Here is a 17,638-nt window from a genome sequence, read left to right as displayed (position 1 = left end):
CTTGTGTAAAGTAAACCAATGATCATGCGTATGTGGCTTTTGTGCAGAAGCCTAGCCTGTGTGTCATGGTGCTTTAGAATGTGTGTATAAATGTATGATACATAAGCATATGTGTTGCCATAGCGATATGCTGACAGTCAATATAACTGGTGAACAGGGTCCATTAGAGGAAATGATACACAGTTCTTTGGGTGGCTAGAAAAGCAAAATGTTATAAAAGAAATAAACATTTTTTCCTTCACCTGCTTTGTTTCCAATTTCCGCACAATCTCCGAGCTGAGTGTGCAAGAGTAGGAAAGATACACTTGTTGAGAAGCTCGTGGTCTAATGCTTGAAATCTAAGTTTACAAGAATATGTTTTTTCTTGTCATTTTGTAAGAATCCCCAGTTGAAAGAGATGAGAGAGCGATTCTTAGATGTGGGCCGACTTAGAATCAGCAATGGAGATTATAGAAGCCACTTCCTGGGCTTTATAGAGTCCCAAGAGATTGAGCTGGTGTGCGGCCCTAGAATCTGCACATTTGACATAAACACCCTAGGTGGTTCTGATACAAGTGGGCTGTGGACCACAGTTTACAGAACCTTCTACAACATTGTGTCAAAATTGTAGATAAATTAGTTTTACTTTAATTAAGAACCCATCACTGGGAAGTATATGTCATTCCATAAATGTTGACATAAAAATCTTTAAATATTCCTTAGTTGTGTCCTTTTGCCTTCCAGCACTAAAATAAAACTATCACTCCAGAGTTATTTCCCAGAAACAGTTGAAAAATTAAGACTACAAACAACCACTGTCACCACAATCACCACCACCAAAAAGATCCACCAACAGACTCCTGCCTGCGGTGGAGACATGCCCCACTTCCATGATGGATGGAGTGGCCTCGACATCTGCTTTCACACCTGGTGGCTTCAGGGCTACATGAGCATGTTTGGCTGTCAGTACGGAGGAGCTTGCTGGCAGAATCTGCAGAATGGGTGAAAAGCCAGCAAAGCCATAAAGTATTAAAGTAGCAAAATGTGAGGCCCTCCTACCCTGTGCTTATTCAAGTATCCCAGAAACTTTACCTTCATCCCTGTGCTGCTAGGTCTGGTAGGTGTTGATAAAATAATCAGTAATCAATGAAGAACTCAAATATTGCCTCTAAGATATCTATTTTATGTGCATAACATTTATAAAAAGCAACAACATATCATGTAAATCTCAGATCTGCTCAGGATCCAGTTACAAGTCCTTTTTGGGGAAAAAAACTAAAACTATTCTCACATTCCACTCTCTATGAGTGTTAAAAAGTAGTTCCCTACCTTAAGAAAACTAGTTGCAAAAAAAACCCCTACATATCTTTGAGAGGAGGATGCTCCAGTATTTAACTTTCTATATGTTAACATCCTTTCCCACTATGCGACAGAAGCAGAGCCCATTCTTTAAAAAAAAAAAAAAAAAAAAAAATCTGTGTGACAACCACAGTCTTCCAATTTATATAATTCACCTAAGAACCATGTTGCGCCCTGTGCAGGGATCAGGGTGTGATCCCATAGGAAAGAATGGAAATGAAAAAGAGGCAAGTACTTCATGTAACACTTAAACATGTAAAACTAGCTCTTGACCTGACACTCAACCTGCAGAATGTATGCAGGATTTATTACATCCAGCAGATCCTGTTCCTGCTCGACCCAATCACACTTGTATTGGTTTCTATTACTGTCCTAACAATTTACCATAAACTTAGTGGCTTAAAAGAATGCACATTTACTATCTCACAGTTCTGTGGGTTAGGATTCCAACCAGGGTCTCACTGGATGAACATCAAGGTGTGTCATCAGGGCTGCCTTCCCTTCTGGAGACTCTAGGGGACAGTCTGACTCTTTGCCTTTTCCAGCACCTAGAGCCTCCTTCCCCATTCCTTGGCTCATGGCCTCTTTCCCCATCTGCAGCACTAGCAACAGCAGGTTGAGTTCTCCTCACAAGGCATCATTCTGACCTTTTCTGCCCTTTCCATTCACAAGGCCCTCGTGTATCTACATGGGGGGGGTCACCTGGACGATCCAGGATAACCTCATCTCAAGGCCCTTAACATAAAGCATATCTGCAGAGTCCCCTTTGCTACATGATCCACAGCTTTGATACATATCCACAGCTTCCAGGGACTGGAATGGGGACCTCGTAGGCAGGGGAGGGCATTATTCTGCCTATCACCACACTATTGACTCAGGTGCCAGCTAATAAATATTGGAACTAAAAACATCTTTTCTAGGAGAGAAAATCAGTGAAAATACCAGTGAGGGTGACAAAACATGAGAGACACCTAACTCTGGGAAACAAACAAGGGGTAGTGGAAAGGGAGGTGGGGGGGTGGTGTTGGGGTGACTGGGTGATGGGCATTTGGCGGGATGAGCACTGGGTGTTATGCTGTATGTTGGCAAATTGAACTCCAATAAAAATAAATAAAATAAATAAAAACATATTTTCTAATTTTGTCAGTTTGGTAAAATCAAGCCACTACGCCAGAGCACAATCTAGAACAGCAAGGGGACCAAGCCAAATTAGAAGCCTAGAAGTGCACCATTCATTGATGACCATAAAATTGCACAGGTACTGGTCTCTTTGGAGTAGTGGTGGTGTTTTCCAGATGTGGCTTTTCCCCCTGCAAAGGCAGACTGATTGTAGAAGTCTGGTCCAGGGCGAGGAGCGCGGCGGTGGCGGAGCCCGTGTGCCTGGGACCCCGCTCGCCTCCGGCCCCGCCACCTGCCGCCCCGAGCGCGGGGCTCCTTGGGCGCCTCCCCCGGAGGCCACCAGGCGGCGCGACGGGCCCTCCCCGGGACCCGCCTGGAAAGGAAGCGGGCAGCGGGGGATGTGCCGCGTGGCGGGCGCGGCGGGCGCGGACGCTCCTGACCTGTGCTCGCGCAGCCCCGGGGCGGCCCGGGCGGCGCGGCGCGCTTGACAGTGGAGGCTGAGCTCCTCGGGGGAAGCCGTCCTCCTCCTCCGTGTCCTCCAGCCCAGGCTCCGCGCTTCCCGCCGGCGGCAAGGCTTCCCCCGCGGTCCTCGCAGCCCGTGTTGGCGTCCGTGCGCGCGCGGGCAGGTGCGCAGGTGCCCAGGTGTGCAGGTGCGCGGGGGCCGGGAGCGCCCCTGGGGCAGGAGGTTCAGGGAAGGGAAGAGTGGTGACAAGAAACGTCTAGAGGGGAGGGAAGGAGCACCCGAGCTGAGATACCCAGGTGAGAAGGCAGCGGGAGGAAATGTCCCGTTTATGAGGATACAGCTCTTCGTGTTGGGCTTATTCCTTTCATTCCAGACTTGTCTGTCCCTGTGGGGTTTTTTCAGATGCCTGGAACTTGACTGGACCACTCACTTGGCTGTGAGTGCGCCTCTAACTGGTGTGCTTCCCCAGCACTGGGTGTTACAGTAACAGGCCAACTGGGTGTGCCCAGAGGTCTTACTGGGTGCTCCTGGGATGCTTAGGGAACGGCCCTGTGGGTGGAGCCCTTTCTGGCGTTTCCTTCTGAGCAACGCAGGGAGGTGCCTGGGAATCTTTGCCCCTCACTTCCTTTTATTCTTTTTTTCTTTTTTTCTCTTTCTTTCTTTCTTTCTTTCTTTCTTTCTTTCTTTCTTTCTCTTTCTTTTTCTTTTTTTTGTATATTTTTTTTATTGGAGTTCGATTTCCCAACATATAGCATAAACACCCAGCGCTCATCCCGTCAAGTGCACAGAGGTCTTACTGGGTGCTCCTGGGTTGCTTAGGGAAGGACCCTGTGGGTGGAGCCCTTTCTGGGGTTTCCTTCTCAGCAGCACAGGGAGGTGCCTGGGAATCTTTGCCCCTCTCTTCCTTGCTTGGGTTGCAGCCCATCCTTTTGGCAAAGCGGTTGTCTCTTGCTCACTCCGCAGGGGATAGAAGTCAGTCTGAGCCCCAGGGACACCCTACGAAACCTCAAAGTGGGGACTTCCCATCAGGCCATCTTAAACTTCCTTTGGAGGACCTTTGAACAGAAATGATCAAGTCGTTAAAGAATGTCTTCTCGGGTTACCTGGGTGACCAGTTGGTTGGGCTTCTGGCCCTTGATTGCTGCTGGGTTGGTGATCTTGGGGTGGTGGGAGCTGCCTAGTGTGGGGTTCTCGGAGTTGACCAGAGTCCATTTGGATTTCTGTCTCCCTCTTCCTCTGTCCCTACCCCCACTTGCACACCCTAAATAAATAAGTAAATAAAATCTTTAAAAAAAAAAAATCTTCTACAGAGGTATGTCATCTGGCAAAAATCATTTCCACCACAGACCTCACAGGAACACCCACTCAGCTCTTGGACAGCAGGCTTCTTGCAATCCCGACAGAGTCAAGCAAAAACTGGTGCCGTGCTTTTTTAAATACAAACCTTAAAGGTTTTCTTCCTTCAAGGGTTCTCCCTAGCTGTGGGTGTATTCTTTGTTCTGTAAAAGTATCAGAATCTAGATCAACATTTTCCAACCTTGATTTTATTTTATTTTTTAAAAGATTTTATTTATTTATTCATGAGAGACACACAGAGAGAGGCAGAGACACAGGCAGAGGAAGGATAGCAGGCTCCATGCAGGGAGCCTGATGCAGGACTCGATCCCAAGACCCCGGGATCACGCCCTGAGCTAAAGGTAGCAGACGCCCAACCGCCCAGCCACCCAGGTGTCCCTCCAACCTTGATTTTAAAAATAGGGGCACTACACCAATGCAGAGTAATAGGAACTGAATCTGCTCTTCTGCCTGCAACAAGAAAACAACACAAACAAAACCAGACAAAATACATGAAATGCAGATTTTCAAGATACTGGACATCAAGTGAAAGAGGTTGGTAATCCCCAAAGGATGGGAAACAAACACATAAGCCCTGCCATTGCTCCCATTTACTGCCTGAAAGAGTTTCCAAGCAAAGTACAGGGAGGGGAAACAAGAGGAGCCCAGTGGACCTCAAGGTGAGGAGGACCCTGTGCTGAGTCCAAGGAGGCCAAGGTAGCTAGAGGCCACGGAACAGGGTACCAGGGAGGAGAGAACTGCAGAAAGCCAATCAGGAACATCTGTCTAGAGGCCCCTCCAGCATGCAGCACTGCATGCAGTACTGACCAGGGCCTCCATATGTGGCAAACTACCCAAGGTCAGGGGTACGTTATCTGAAAGGACGGGGAAGGGGGCACCTGGGTGGCTCAGTCAGTTAATTATCTGCCTTCAGCTCAGATCATGATCCCAGCCAGGGTACTGAGATTGAGCCCCCATCAGGCTTCCTCAGCAGAGAGTCTGCTTCTCCCTCTCTCTCTGTCCCTCCCCCTGCTTGTGTGCTCTTGCTCCCTCTCTCTCTCAAACAAATAAATAAAAATCTTTAAAAAAAAAAAAAAAAAAAAAAAGGATTAGAGGAACAGTGCCTGGCACTTTTTCTTTTTTTTTCTTTCTTTCTTTTTTTTTTTTTTTCAGTGCCTGGCACTTATACAGGACTGGGAATGGTGCTTGTTCCCAACAGATAGACTGGAAGAAAAACAAACAAAAAACCTTCATACTTCATGGAGAGAGGGGAGTACTAGCATGGAGTACTCAGGGAGGTCTTCCCTTAGGATCTGCGAATTCATTAGGCCTGAACTATGCACTGCTCTGGACCACTTAACAAATCCTGAGAGCAAGACCTGAAATGATCAAATTGTTTCCAAGTAAAAGCATCTTTGAACCAAACTCAAAATTTATAGGAACATGAAAATATCCAGCAACCCACAAGGTAAAATACAGAATGTTTGGTATTCCATCAAAGATTTTGAGGTATGCCAAGAGGCAGAGAAATGACCCTTAATGAGGAGACCAGTCAATCCTTTGAAAATGACCCAGAGCTGGCAGAGATGTTAGACTCACCAGAGAAGGACATGAAAACATTTACTAAAATGGTAGTCCCTAAGTTCAAGACATTTAAGTAGACAAATGGAAAGTATGTAAATGACCCAATCTAACTTTAAGAGATGCCAGTGACAGTGTCTAAAAGGAAATTACCAGAAGGGATTGACAGCAATTAGAAAATGCAGAAGAGGGCAGCCCTGGTGGCCCAGCTGTTTAGCGCCACCTTCAGCCCGGGGTGTGATCCTGGAGACCTGGGATCAAGTCCCATGTCAGGCTCCCTGCACGGAGCCTGCTTCTCCCTCTGCCTGTCTCTCTCTCTCTCTCTCTCTCTCTCTCTCTCTGTCTCTCTCTCTCTGTCATGAATAAATAAAATCATTTTTTAAAAAAATGCAGAAGAAAGACATTAATAGGACCTGTATTGGGTCTGCAGATCCCTTTGGGTGGCACTGCCCCCTTCACGCCACAAAATTTTCCAACCCGTGAGCACAAGATGTCTTCCCATTTCTTTATGTCTTCTTTAACCTGGTGCAGCAATGTCATGGAGAAGTTTTCAGTGTGCAAGTCTTTTGCTTCTTTGGTTTTTTTTTTTTCAATTTATTTATTTATGATAGTCACAGAGAGAGAGAGAGAGAGAGGCAAAGACACAGGCAGAGGGAGAAGCAGGCTCCATGCACTGGGAGCCCGATGTGGGATTCGATCCCAGGTTTCCAGGATCGCGCCCTGGGCCAAAGGCAGGCGCCAAACCGCTGCGCCACCCTACTACTATTCTACTTCTTTGAATAGATTTATTCACAGATATTGTTTTGGGTATTACTGTAAAAAAAAGTTTTCTTAATTTTCTTTTCAGATTGTTCCTTGCTAATGTATAGAAACAACTGGTTTTTGTCTATCTCATGCCCTGCAACTTTACAGAATTAGTTTATTGACTCTTAGTTTTTGAGTGTGGGTTATTGATGATTTTTCTGCATATAGGAGCATGTCATCCCCAAAAAGAGATTGGTTCATTTCTTCTCTTTCACACTATTTTTGCTTACCTTCAGTTTTGAAAGATATTGGGCCAGGTGTAGATATTGGGTCTACCCCACCACAGGCCACCCCTGCACTTTGCGGGTCAGAGATGAGTGACCTCCGCCCAGGAGTCTTGGATCAGCATGTACAGTTCCGGCCAGGAAAACAGATTGGGGAAGGGGAGGAGGCTTGTTCTGTGCAAGCCCAGCTCCAATTGGAAGGACTTCAGTGACCCCTGAAAGCCTCTACAGGGATGGCTCATGGCCTGGGAGCTGCCAGGACATCAGAGGTCAGAAAAAGACAAATCCCAAAACACCCAACCCAAAGACCCTGTGTAGACATAAGAGATTAACTGAGCCAGAAGTCTTCTCCAACAGGATTGTGAGCCTCAACATGGGCACAGGGCCTTCAGTGGTCACTGTGGTCCTTCCAGTTGGAGCTACCTTTCCAGGTGGTGCCCTCTGGATGTCTCTAGAACTTTTACCTGGTTCTAAACAGCTGCCATAATAAAGGTTTTTAATTGCTGCTTTGAACAACTTTTCACATCCCTCCATTCTGGGATTCCTCTGGGACAGAAGCCACAAGTCCACAGTTGAGTCCTTGGTCCCACTGCACTGGACCCCAAGCAGAATGCATCTTTCACATAGCACTTATGAGTATCTCCTCGGTGGCAGGCACTGCTGTGACTGTATCTGTCATGAGCAAACCCTAGGTCCCTGCCACCATGGAGCTTCCACTAAAGGCTTGAGGGTGGCCTAGTGGGGGTACAACTGGTCAGTGTCCTTCCCACTGCCCACCCACACCCTCTCACTTAGGGGAATTTGCAGTGAACAAAACAGGTGAAGCCAAACAAGAATAGGAAATGTGACTTCAGCTTGAGAGACTTTGGTCTTCCCCTGGAGCTTAGTGGCTTTCCAGGCATCACAGAATGGGTGGAAGAGCCTTGGATCCAGTTTCCCTGCATCACAGGACCCAACTCACCCCTGCTGGGTGTGGCAAGGACCCAGCCCCATACCCCCAAATCACCTTGAAGCAATCTGGTCAGTCCTAGCAGATTTGCAGCCCAGCAGATCCTCACTTCTCCAGCAACCAGGCCTCCCCATCTCTACATTTGGGGGAATCACCAGCCAGCAGCCCTGCCCTGCCAGGCCATGCAGCCCAGGATCCTCCAGCTCTGTCTTCAGGGACAAACAGCTTGCACATTTGCAAGCTAGGGCTTTCCCTTGGGCATCCTCCCTCTCCTCTGAGAGCCATGAGCAGCTTCTGAAGACCCTTTCTGTGTTTGAGATCCCTGGTGTGGACTTGGATAAAACTTCTGTACATGAAAAACTCCATTTTGAGAAAAGCTCCATTATCCTTTTTGAAACACATAGCTAAGAAACTCGAACTGGACAGACCTTTAAACTGGGCCAGAAGTGGCTACCGTTTTACAAGCAGCTGCTCTTGAAAATTCAACAGGTCAACAGGCATCTGAACCATAAATCTGTTGGTAATAAACAAGACTGTAGCCTCAGAAAAATATTCGAGGTGTGGGCATCCAGCATCCTGAGCCCATTTGGGTGCTCATGATCAAGCAAGAGCTCCATAGATTTGGAGCTGACAGGGTGCTGACTGTACATCTGTTGGGCAGGTCAAGGTAACTAAGGACAAGTGGCTGAAGAGGAACAGTCACAGCAGCAGTAGGAGCCGTGAGCTGTGGAAGGGTTGTGTGGGATGCTTGGGGGTACCCCCCAAGAAGAGATATCTGGGAAGCCATGATATCTGGGGAGCTCCAGGCCACAGAGAGGCAACCAGTCCCAAAGAGGACTGAATAGTCCTTAGTGTAAAATAAAGCCTCAGGAAGACACTCAGAGTGTGGGCTCCCTCCACCCTAGAGGCTCTGCATGCAGGTGGTTGGCTAGGCCATATGTCCACAGGCCTGGGGTGTCCCCTGCAGCCCCAGGCCAGCTCACAGCAGGCCAGGATATTTGGGACCTAGAACAGGGCAATGTTGAGTGAGACTGGTTACCAGGAGGAAACTGTTGGGAGTCCCAGGCACTAGCCTTTGCTAAGCCTTAACTAAGTCTTAACCTGCATAATTGGGCCTATTCCCCTTCAGGGAAGAGCTGGAGAACTTGCATTGTCCAGGTTGGGGCCTGACCACGGGTTGGGTGGCCTTCAAAAAGCTATACCCAAGGGGCTTTGAGCTCTGGAGAAGCTTGGCACACACACACACACACACACACACACACACACCGTATCCAGGCAGTCTGTCTAAATGGTGACTGTCACCAGTTTAAAGCTGTCACCTCAGCAAGATTTTCAGTGGATGGGTTTCCTGTGCCCTGGAGGCTATGCAAATGGTTGAGGATGGGCCTGAGCTTCCGAGACTGGGCTCACCAAGGCCAACTCACATGACCATGTGACCAGATAAACCAGGGGAGCCAGGCACCTGTATCAGGGAAGTTCTAGGGATAGGCCAAGTCACAGGAGCAGGTGCCTGGGGATGCACGTCTGCCTAATTTCAGTCCAAACCTACACGAAGGCACGTATCCTGCTGGAAGGCAGAGATGGGGAAATGTGGACCGACTAGGTACAGAGAGTGTGTCCACGGGCTGTGCAGGGCAGAGCACCTGCCACCTGGAACAGGGCATCTGTGGGGAGAGGCCAGGTCACAGGAGCAGGCTGGCATCAGATTCGTCGGAAGCTTTAGTTGACACAAACGCACACGTCCCCCTGAAAGCCAATCTAGAAGCAACTGCACTGCATTGCCAGAGCCAGTGGGAGCTGGCTGACAGGGGTAACCCTCCTGCAGAAGGCCTCTGGGGGCCTTGATTACCGGGGCTGCTGGGGACCCCATCGGGCAAGCAGTCCAAATGAGGACTGACTGCCACCACCTTCAAGCTGTCACCTCCCATAGACTCTCAGGGTTGGGATCCCTCTGATCAGGAGGCTCCCCTGGTGGTTCAGGACCCGCCTGAGCTCCACAGGCCAGGAAGGCCCCAGATTCCCCCAAAGGGACTGAGCAGGCGCCTTCTGAGCATGTGCGAGTTTTGCAGGTCCAGGGAGCTAGGCAACAGGGTGAGCGTGCAGAGAGGCGGGTCTCTGGGGTGGGCCTGGGATGGCCCACAGCTTCTGCCCAATCCCAGACCTTGTCCTACACAAATGAGCGTATTGCTCCCCCAGAGGTAAAGCAGGAGGAGTCTGGCCTGCTTTGCCTGTGGGGCCTGGGTGGGGGCTGCCGGGGTGTCCTCCCCCTCATGGAGGAGCCCTGATTCCTGAGCTTGGGACCCCACCAGGCAGGCAGCCAGTCCCACTAGGGCCTGTCACCGTTTCAAGCTGCCCCCTGAGAAGAGTGTTTGAAGGGAGGGCTTCTTCCACCCTGGAGGCTGTTGGGTTGATTTGGGACTGATCCACTGGCCTGGAGGTCCTCAGCTGGCTGACATATTCTCGAGGCACCCAAGTCAGGGGACCCAGGGACCTGGGATGTGGCAAATGTTGAGAGTGGTGGCATCTTGGGACTGGCTGTTGGGGGCACATGAAATCTATCTGCTTCCTAGCCTGAACCTGCACAAATAGTCAGGTTTCCCTTTAAGCCTGAGCTGGAGGAAACTGACCTGCCTTGCCAGGGTGCTTCTGGCCTGGGTCCTCCTCCCATAAGAGACACCTGGGTACCTTGAGTTCTGGAGGAGGCAAGGACTTAAACAGGCAGCCAGTCCAAACTGGGGCTGATTATCACCAGTTGAAAGCTGCTGCTCAGGAATTTTTGTGGAATTTTAATAATTAAATTGTAGGCTTTGTGGGATATAGTCCCATCCTAACATCAGTGGAGGAAGGTCTTTAACAAAAACTGAATTAATAAGAAATATTTGTGGGATTTTGATCCCAGTGACCTGATGGCTAGGCAGGTGGTTCAGGACCAGTTCACCCCTCACGGGTGCAGAGGCTCCAGCTGCCACTGGTGGGCTGATGGGGCATGTACTGCACATGGGCAAGCTGGGAAGTCCGCGTGGCCGGTGATTTGGAATAGGGCAAGTGGCTGGAGAAACTGGGTCTCCAGAGTAGGCCATCGGAGTTACAGTGCACCTGCCTATTCCAAGCCTTATCTGACACAATTGTGCACATTCTCTCTGAAGGCGCAGATGGAGGAGTCTGGACTGCCAGGACCTGGCTTGTTGGGCTGCAGGAACTTCCTTCACTGAGAGACCCCTGGGAGCCTTGATTACTGGTAAGCCTGGGGCCCATCCGGCGGCCATTCCAAAGGTGTATCTCAGAAAGATTTTTGGATGGTGGGCTGCTTATAGCCTGGAAGCTATGTAAGTGGTTCAGGACCAACCCAAGCTCTGCAGGCTTGGACGGCACCAGGTTGCCCTCTGTGGGCCGACGAGATGCTTTGAGAGCATGCTCCAGCCGCGAGGGTGAGTATAGCCAGGCATCTGGCCCAGGGCACGTGTTTGGAGAGACCAGTTCGTGGGAGTGGGCTAGGAGGATACACAGCATCTATTTCCAAGTGCTAACTCACTCAAATGCGCATTTCCCTCCTAAAGGCCGAGCTGAGGAACCTGGAAGCCTTGCAAGAGCTGATTCCAGCATGCTGACCATGGTGTCCTCAGCAAGAGACACCTGCAGAAACCCCGACTACAGAAAGTAAGTACATTTGTCTCTCACCCATTTCAGGGGCTGCCTCTAAAGGGCCCTTAGGGGTGAGCACCTTCCATACTGGAGACAATGCAGGTAGTTGGGGAGCTGGCAGGGTGATGTGTGAGCCTCCCACGTCAGGGGAGGCAGAGACTTGGAACAGAGCAATGTCAGGGGAGGTTAGAAGCAGACTCTTGGGGGTGGGAGGGTACCTGCATCTGCCTGAATCCAAGTCCCAATAACACAAATGCATATATTCCCACGATGTCTGCTTGATTTTGGGAGCAAACAGTGCTCAGACTGATTTTGTCTTTGCTGACAATGTCTGTAACACCAGTTCACTGTGCAGGTATCTCCAGCTACTAGCACACAGGGCAATGCTTTTTAATTTATCATTAAAGAAATAACATATTCCAAACTAATGCTAGACTGATCACAGGCAAAGGGAAATGAAAGCGATAAAATTCAAATGTATTTGAGGTATATTTTTATAGGAATAGGCCCTTGGAGAGACACCTGTGCCAACCAAGATCTGGCCTCCAGCTGCCAGAACCAAAGTAAAAGTCGGGTGTTGCGAAAGCACGTTTCTGGAGAAGGAGGGCACTGGTGTTGATGGGCCAAATGTACTTCCCTGAGGGGCCCTTGCATGGCTTTTACCACTGCCCATAAGAGGGTCTCCTTTTCCTTATAAGGAGTTAATTGTTTCACGGTCTTAGGAGAGAGATTTTAGGTCAGCAGAGTGTCGCTTTGCTAGGACCGAATCTCCTCGGATAGACCTTACAGCTGTCGAGGTTCATAGTCTAAGTGTCACTCTATCATAGTTGCTTCTCCTGTGTCTTCACTACAGCAGCCAAGCTACTGAGTTCTTACAGGTGAGGGCATGTGGGATGATCCCATCCTGACACAACTTTCTGCTTTCTTAGATCAAAGCAACTTTACCCCTAAAAACAATTTTGGGAGGGAATTCACCGGAAGTAAGTGGATTTGAAATTATATCACATCAACACACAACAATCCACCCTGTGATTTCAAATCACTCACACAGTAATTCACACTGGGGCCTAATTAATGTCTTGTACTAATCCAAGTCCACAGAAACGTCAGTCTGCCCTGAGATTGCACATCACTTACGGTCTTAATCACACACTCAGTCACAGTTTGTGAGTATTTTCCTTTTGATGCATGTTCTCAGACCCATACTTTAATTACCAGCTCCAGCACCTATGTACCTAATATGATCACTATAAGCACAACAAAGTAATCTTGAACATGGCGCTGTATGTAACCGTCAAATGATCAAAGGTTAAACTTCTTCTTCTTTTTTTTTTTTAAAGATTTATTTATTTATTCATGATAGACATTGAGAGAGAGAGAGAGAGAGAGAGGCAGAGACACAGGCAGAGGGAGAAGCAGGCTCCATGCCGGGAGCCCGACGCGGGACTCAATCCCGGGTCTCCAGGATCACGCCCTGGGCCGAAGGCAGGCGCTAAACCTGAGCCACCCAGGGATCCCCAAAGGTTAAACTTCTTAAGCCAGTCATTTTTAACTTCCTTGACAATCATGTTTTCATGTAAATATTATTTTCTTAAGGTCTCCAGGGGGGCGATGGGGAGGACATGCATTAGCACCATCAAGCATGTGTCCGTACACCAGAACATCACAATTCAAGGCTGCCATTTGCTTCAGGAATGCATATTTTTACATTTCCTGAAAAGTTCTTTTACTTTATTAGCCTCGACTTCCAAAGTTTCTGTACTTGTCTTTACTTTCCTAACCTATGACATATTTATAAGAGTAATTTTTGGAGGTTCATTGTGAAATATTTCTCTTTTAATAGTGCCTTTATATTCTCTAGCCTCCAAAAATATCATTTCCTTTTCTTTGTTACATTCATGACCTGTTCTAGGTGTACGCATCCCATCACATTGTGTCCTTACATTTCCCTTGACGCTAGCAGGTTAGGCAGAGGCTGGGCTTAGACCATACTGTCCTGGTCCAATTTTCTAATATTATACAAAACTGCCTAAGAAGGCACTGAAGTGCTCACAGGTACTGAAGCCCAAGTTCTAAGAGGTATAAGGACATTTTCACTCCATTCCACCAACACGTCCTTTGGATCATGTTTTTCTTTCTGTCATAAAGGAGCTTTTGTGGACAGTAGGTTTCATTCTGTCTTTTGATGTTGGGAAACTATAGAAGTGTGGTACCCAATGTTGTATTTTCTCCTTGACATGCCAAAAGTCCGATTTCATGGTTGCCCAAGGAATTGTGACCTTTGGGGTATGTGGTGTCCACTTCACTTCTGGCTGGGTTATCTAGTATCTCAGGTGACCAGGAGTGCTCCAAGATCATAAAAGTTCTGTGATTCTTTGTATCCCACATTTCAGCCAATCTTAACTGCAACAATTGTCAATCTAGAATTAGAGAAACACCATTCAGGTCGGTTTTTCAGTATTTTGTTATTTTTAGCAATTTCTCTAACTGCTTTATGTGGAATTCCCATTGCTCTGGTAACTTCCATGTGAAATTCACTCATATTTTGTAACATACTGCTGATTTTATCCATCTATGTACCCAGTGATGACAAAGCTGCCATGGCACATGTGTTAAATTGAGACCGTCTGGTTTCAAACTTTTTAAAGCTTAATATGATCTGATTGATTTGGAATTAAGGAAAAGGTGGCTGCCATTGTTTTTCCACTTAAACCTCCTACCCACCCAGCGAGGAACTGTAAGCATTTCTTCCTTTTAGTTAACTCTGTTTTGAGCATAGGTTGCAAATTGGACATAAGTGAAACTGGATAGAACTGAGCACTTTCAGGGAATCTCTGTCTGGAAAGTCCTGCATATAAATTTCAAGTCCTAAGCCACTATTGTAGCTCCCAATATGATTGTGTGAGGATTTATTAACAAAGAATCCCATATTCTTGGGGCAGAAATCTGTGGTATGAGACTGAAGCCTGCTATATACCCCCAAGGTTAATGGTGTCATGTGCTAAGTTTCCTATGTGTCCTCTGCATGCATTAGTAGGTGTTCCTGTTCTGCTAAAGTCTAGCCATAGTGTACGTGGATCTATTGTTAATGACCTAATCCATGACCATTAGTTTGCAAGCTCCTTGGGAGCTTCCTAGATGTAATGTGAAGGTGGTCCCTGTTCGGAGGGCAGAAAGAGGCAGGATTACTAAGCAGAGGCACTTAAAGCAAAAGGAGTAGATCCCCTACCCACCTGCCACATCTTAAAGGTTCAAATAGAGGCCTCACTGGCCTTAGTCATGTAGACCATACAGATGGTCTAACACCACTTTACCATCTCAAGGCTGTGTCCATGGAGCAGATTCTGGGAGCAGGGAAGACAAGGGGATGGGACAAGGAGCTTCCAGTTGCCTGGGTCCACTTCACAGCAAGTGGCAGACACTCCACCTTTCATGACTAGCTCTTCCAACCCCACATGTACCCCTCTTCTGCAGTGTGCCCTGTGTGGTCAACAAGGGGCTTCACTAGCCTGAAGGTGGTGCCTGTGGTCTGTCTGGCTGCGCTAGAGGCAGATGCCATGGCTACAATGCAAGAGAAAACAAGACAAGGATTCCCAGAATTAGTGACAACTTTTTCCACCAGGAGTCCCATGATCCCAACCACTGATTTATTAAATCCAGCCTGGTGGCCCGATCACTCAGGGCATTTACTTGTATCCTCATGGGACATAATAAATGTGATACATTAGCAGATTCATGAGGTACGAACACAGAGCATTCCTTCTGAGGCAGTAATAATGTCCCAGGCTATTTTATTTGAAGGACGGTTGTTCTCATTAGAGATGTTTCAGGGTTCAGTAAGGACGAGATTTTTCAGCATTCCTTGGAGGCTTAGTGAGTGAATTAAATGAGGGCTGTATGTGCCATGTGCTGCAATGTCTGCAAAGCCCACGGAGCAAACAAAGACAGCAACCAAATGATCATACCAGTCAAAGACAGAGTGTGCCCATTTTGCCCATCTTGTCAACTGATGTTACCATGGGGCAGATTTTCCCCTGTGCCCAAAGAAAACCCAGGATAAAATGGCCAAAGGTAGAAGCCATAGCCAAAGATTTGTGCCACAAAACCACCAGGCCCCATTTGGGGCTACCCAATAAATACCTGGGTGGTATGACCTGTCAGTGCCAGGCTAGTCCTTCTCCCTTCACCTGAGAGAATGGCTGCACAGTCCCAGTGGTATTCATCCCATGTTTCTGGTAAAAAGGGGTTGATTTTGTTTAGAGTGATTTTTTTTTTCCTATTTCCAACATAGGGATGCCCAGCTCCTCAAATCTCCTTAAACCAAAGTAAGCCACATAAACCCATCCCAAACCTGAGCATAGCCACTCATGGTTCTGCCAGTGGTCTTTCTAGGACCTTGCTAATCAACAGTTTGATGCGCTGCCTTTATAGTGTGTTTGGCAGAAAAAGAATACCCATGCCTGATGTTATCGGTAGTGTGTGTACTTGCCAGGTTTCTGGGGCAGCCCCAGTGGTGCAGCGGTTTAGCGCTGCCTGCGGCCCACGGTGTGATCCTGGAGACCCTGGATGGAGTCCCACGTCAGGCTCTCTGCATGGAGCCTGCTTCTCCCTTTCCCTCTGCCTGTGTCTCTGCTTCTCATTCTCTCTCTGTGTCTCTATGAATTAAAAAAAGAAAAAAAAACGATTTCTAGATCAGTATTGGTGATATCAGATGAACCAAGGGCACTGGTTCTACCTTGTTCTTGCATAATGTAGTGCTTTAGGGCCATCAGATCCCTTCTCTGGAGGGACAATACCCACCATAGGCAATCCTGGCAAGCTCGAGAGGGGCAGCTGCCCATATATCCAAGAGTTGGCTTGATTCCTTGTCAGGCATACACATGGGCCCACTGTAGAAAGGTATTTCCTTCAGGTGCTCACCTTGTGACTGGGCACTACAGGAGCAGCAGAACCTGAGGTCAAAAGACAAATATTTAGGAGGAAAATGTATGGGGAGGCCTTCCCCTTCTACAAGAATGACACTTATGGCCTGATTTTTAGATGTTAATGTGGCTGCAGCCTTAGGAGTTTGGCCAGATTGCACATTCCAGCCTTGATGGCTGGAGGAGGCAGCACTGTGAGGAGAGATGGACTGGGGGTGGGATACGCCAGGTCAGGACACTGGTCTTTTCACTTCTTTCTATGGCACATATTCCATTCCAAGTGTAATGCACTTCAACACGTCCTTCTACAGCAGTACAGCAGGATCCCAGGGGAGATTGAGTCATTTCCTGCCACCCAGGAGTGTGAAATAGCTCACCCAATCTGGTGGGACTTCCCAGTGCTTAATTCCTTTCCCAGGTGTGAGGGGGTTGCTGGTCTCAGCAGCACAACATATTAATCATCCATGAGTGTCGGGGGCAATGGCTGTGCCCTATAATGTCCATACCTCTACGATATTGGGTGCCTCAGCATGGTCCCCAGTCTGGCATAAGAGGGCAACAGGACCTACTGGTTAATCATTCAAATGAATTAAAGCCTGGACAGTACTTTAGTCCACCCAGCCAAGGTGGGTTTACCAGTTTGTGATTCTATCTGCTGCTTTAATACTCCATTTTTCCTTTCTACCAACCCTGCTGCTTGCAGGTCTTAGGGGAGATGGAACCTCCACTCATTATCGTGGCCTTTTGCCCAATCTTGCACATTATGATCTTTGAAATGTGACCCTCAATCCCTGTCTAAATGGAGAGGGTATCTATACATGGTACTCAGCTTCTTTAAGCCCTAATGATGGCAGTCTGGTTTGCAGGGTGATGGGGAGAAGCTTGGATTAGGCCAAATGCAGTGTCCACACAAACCAGGGCATATTTACAACCCTCACTCAGAGGGAGGGAGCCAATATTATCAATTTGCCAATCCTTCTCCAGTTAGGAATACCAGTAGATGGTCTCAGACTCCTTTGGCAATTGCCTTGAGTGTTGTTTAAAACACAGGATGGGGCACCTGGGTGGCCCAGTCAGTTAAGCATCTGCCTTTGGCTTAGCTCATGATTCCAGGATCCTGAGATCAAGCCCACATCAGGCTCCTGGCTCAACGGGAAGTCTGCTTTCCCTCTCCCTCTGCCCCTCCCCACTGCTCATGCCCCCCCCCCCCATCAAATAAATAAATAAAATCTTTAAAAATAAAACACACAGGACATGGTAC

General features: G+C 48.0%; 1 protein-coding gene across 1 annotated transcript in view; it reads left to right on the top strand.

Annotated features, from left to right (window-relative positions):
• The window catches only part of LOC118350864 (translation initiation factor IF-2-like), a 160,117-nt gene that overhangs the window by 94,588 nt on the left and 47,891 nt on the right, over positions 1–17,638 (top strand). The window contains exons 3-4 of the mRNA XM_049107897.1: positions 10,960–11,051; positions 11,371–11,470. Of these exons, the coding sequence (XP_048963854.1) occupies positions 10,960–11,051; positions 11,371–11,470 (192 nt within the window). The remainder of the gene's footprint in view (positions 1–10,959; positions 11,052–11,370; positions 11,471–17,638) is intronic.

This window comes from Canis lupus, chromosome 1 (genome assembly GCF_003254725.2).
Source record: "Canis lupus dingo isolate Sandy chromosome 1, ASM325472v2, whole genome shotgun sequence".
Taxonomy (NCBI): Eukaryota; Metazoa; Chordata; class Mammalia; order Carnivora; family Canidae; genus Canis; species Canis lupus.
This window is presented reverse-complemented; position numbering and strand designations above follow the sequence as displayed.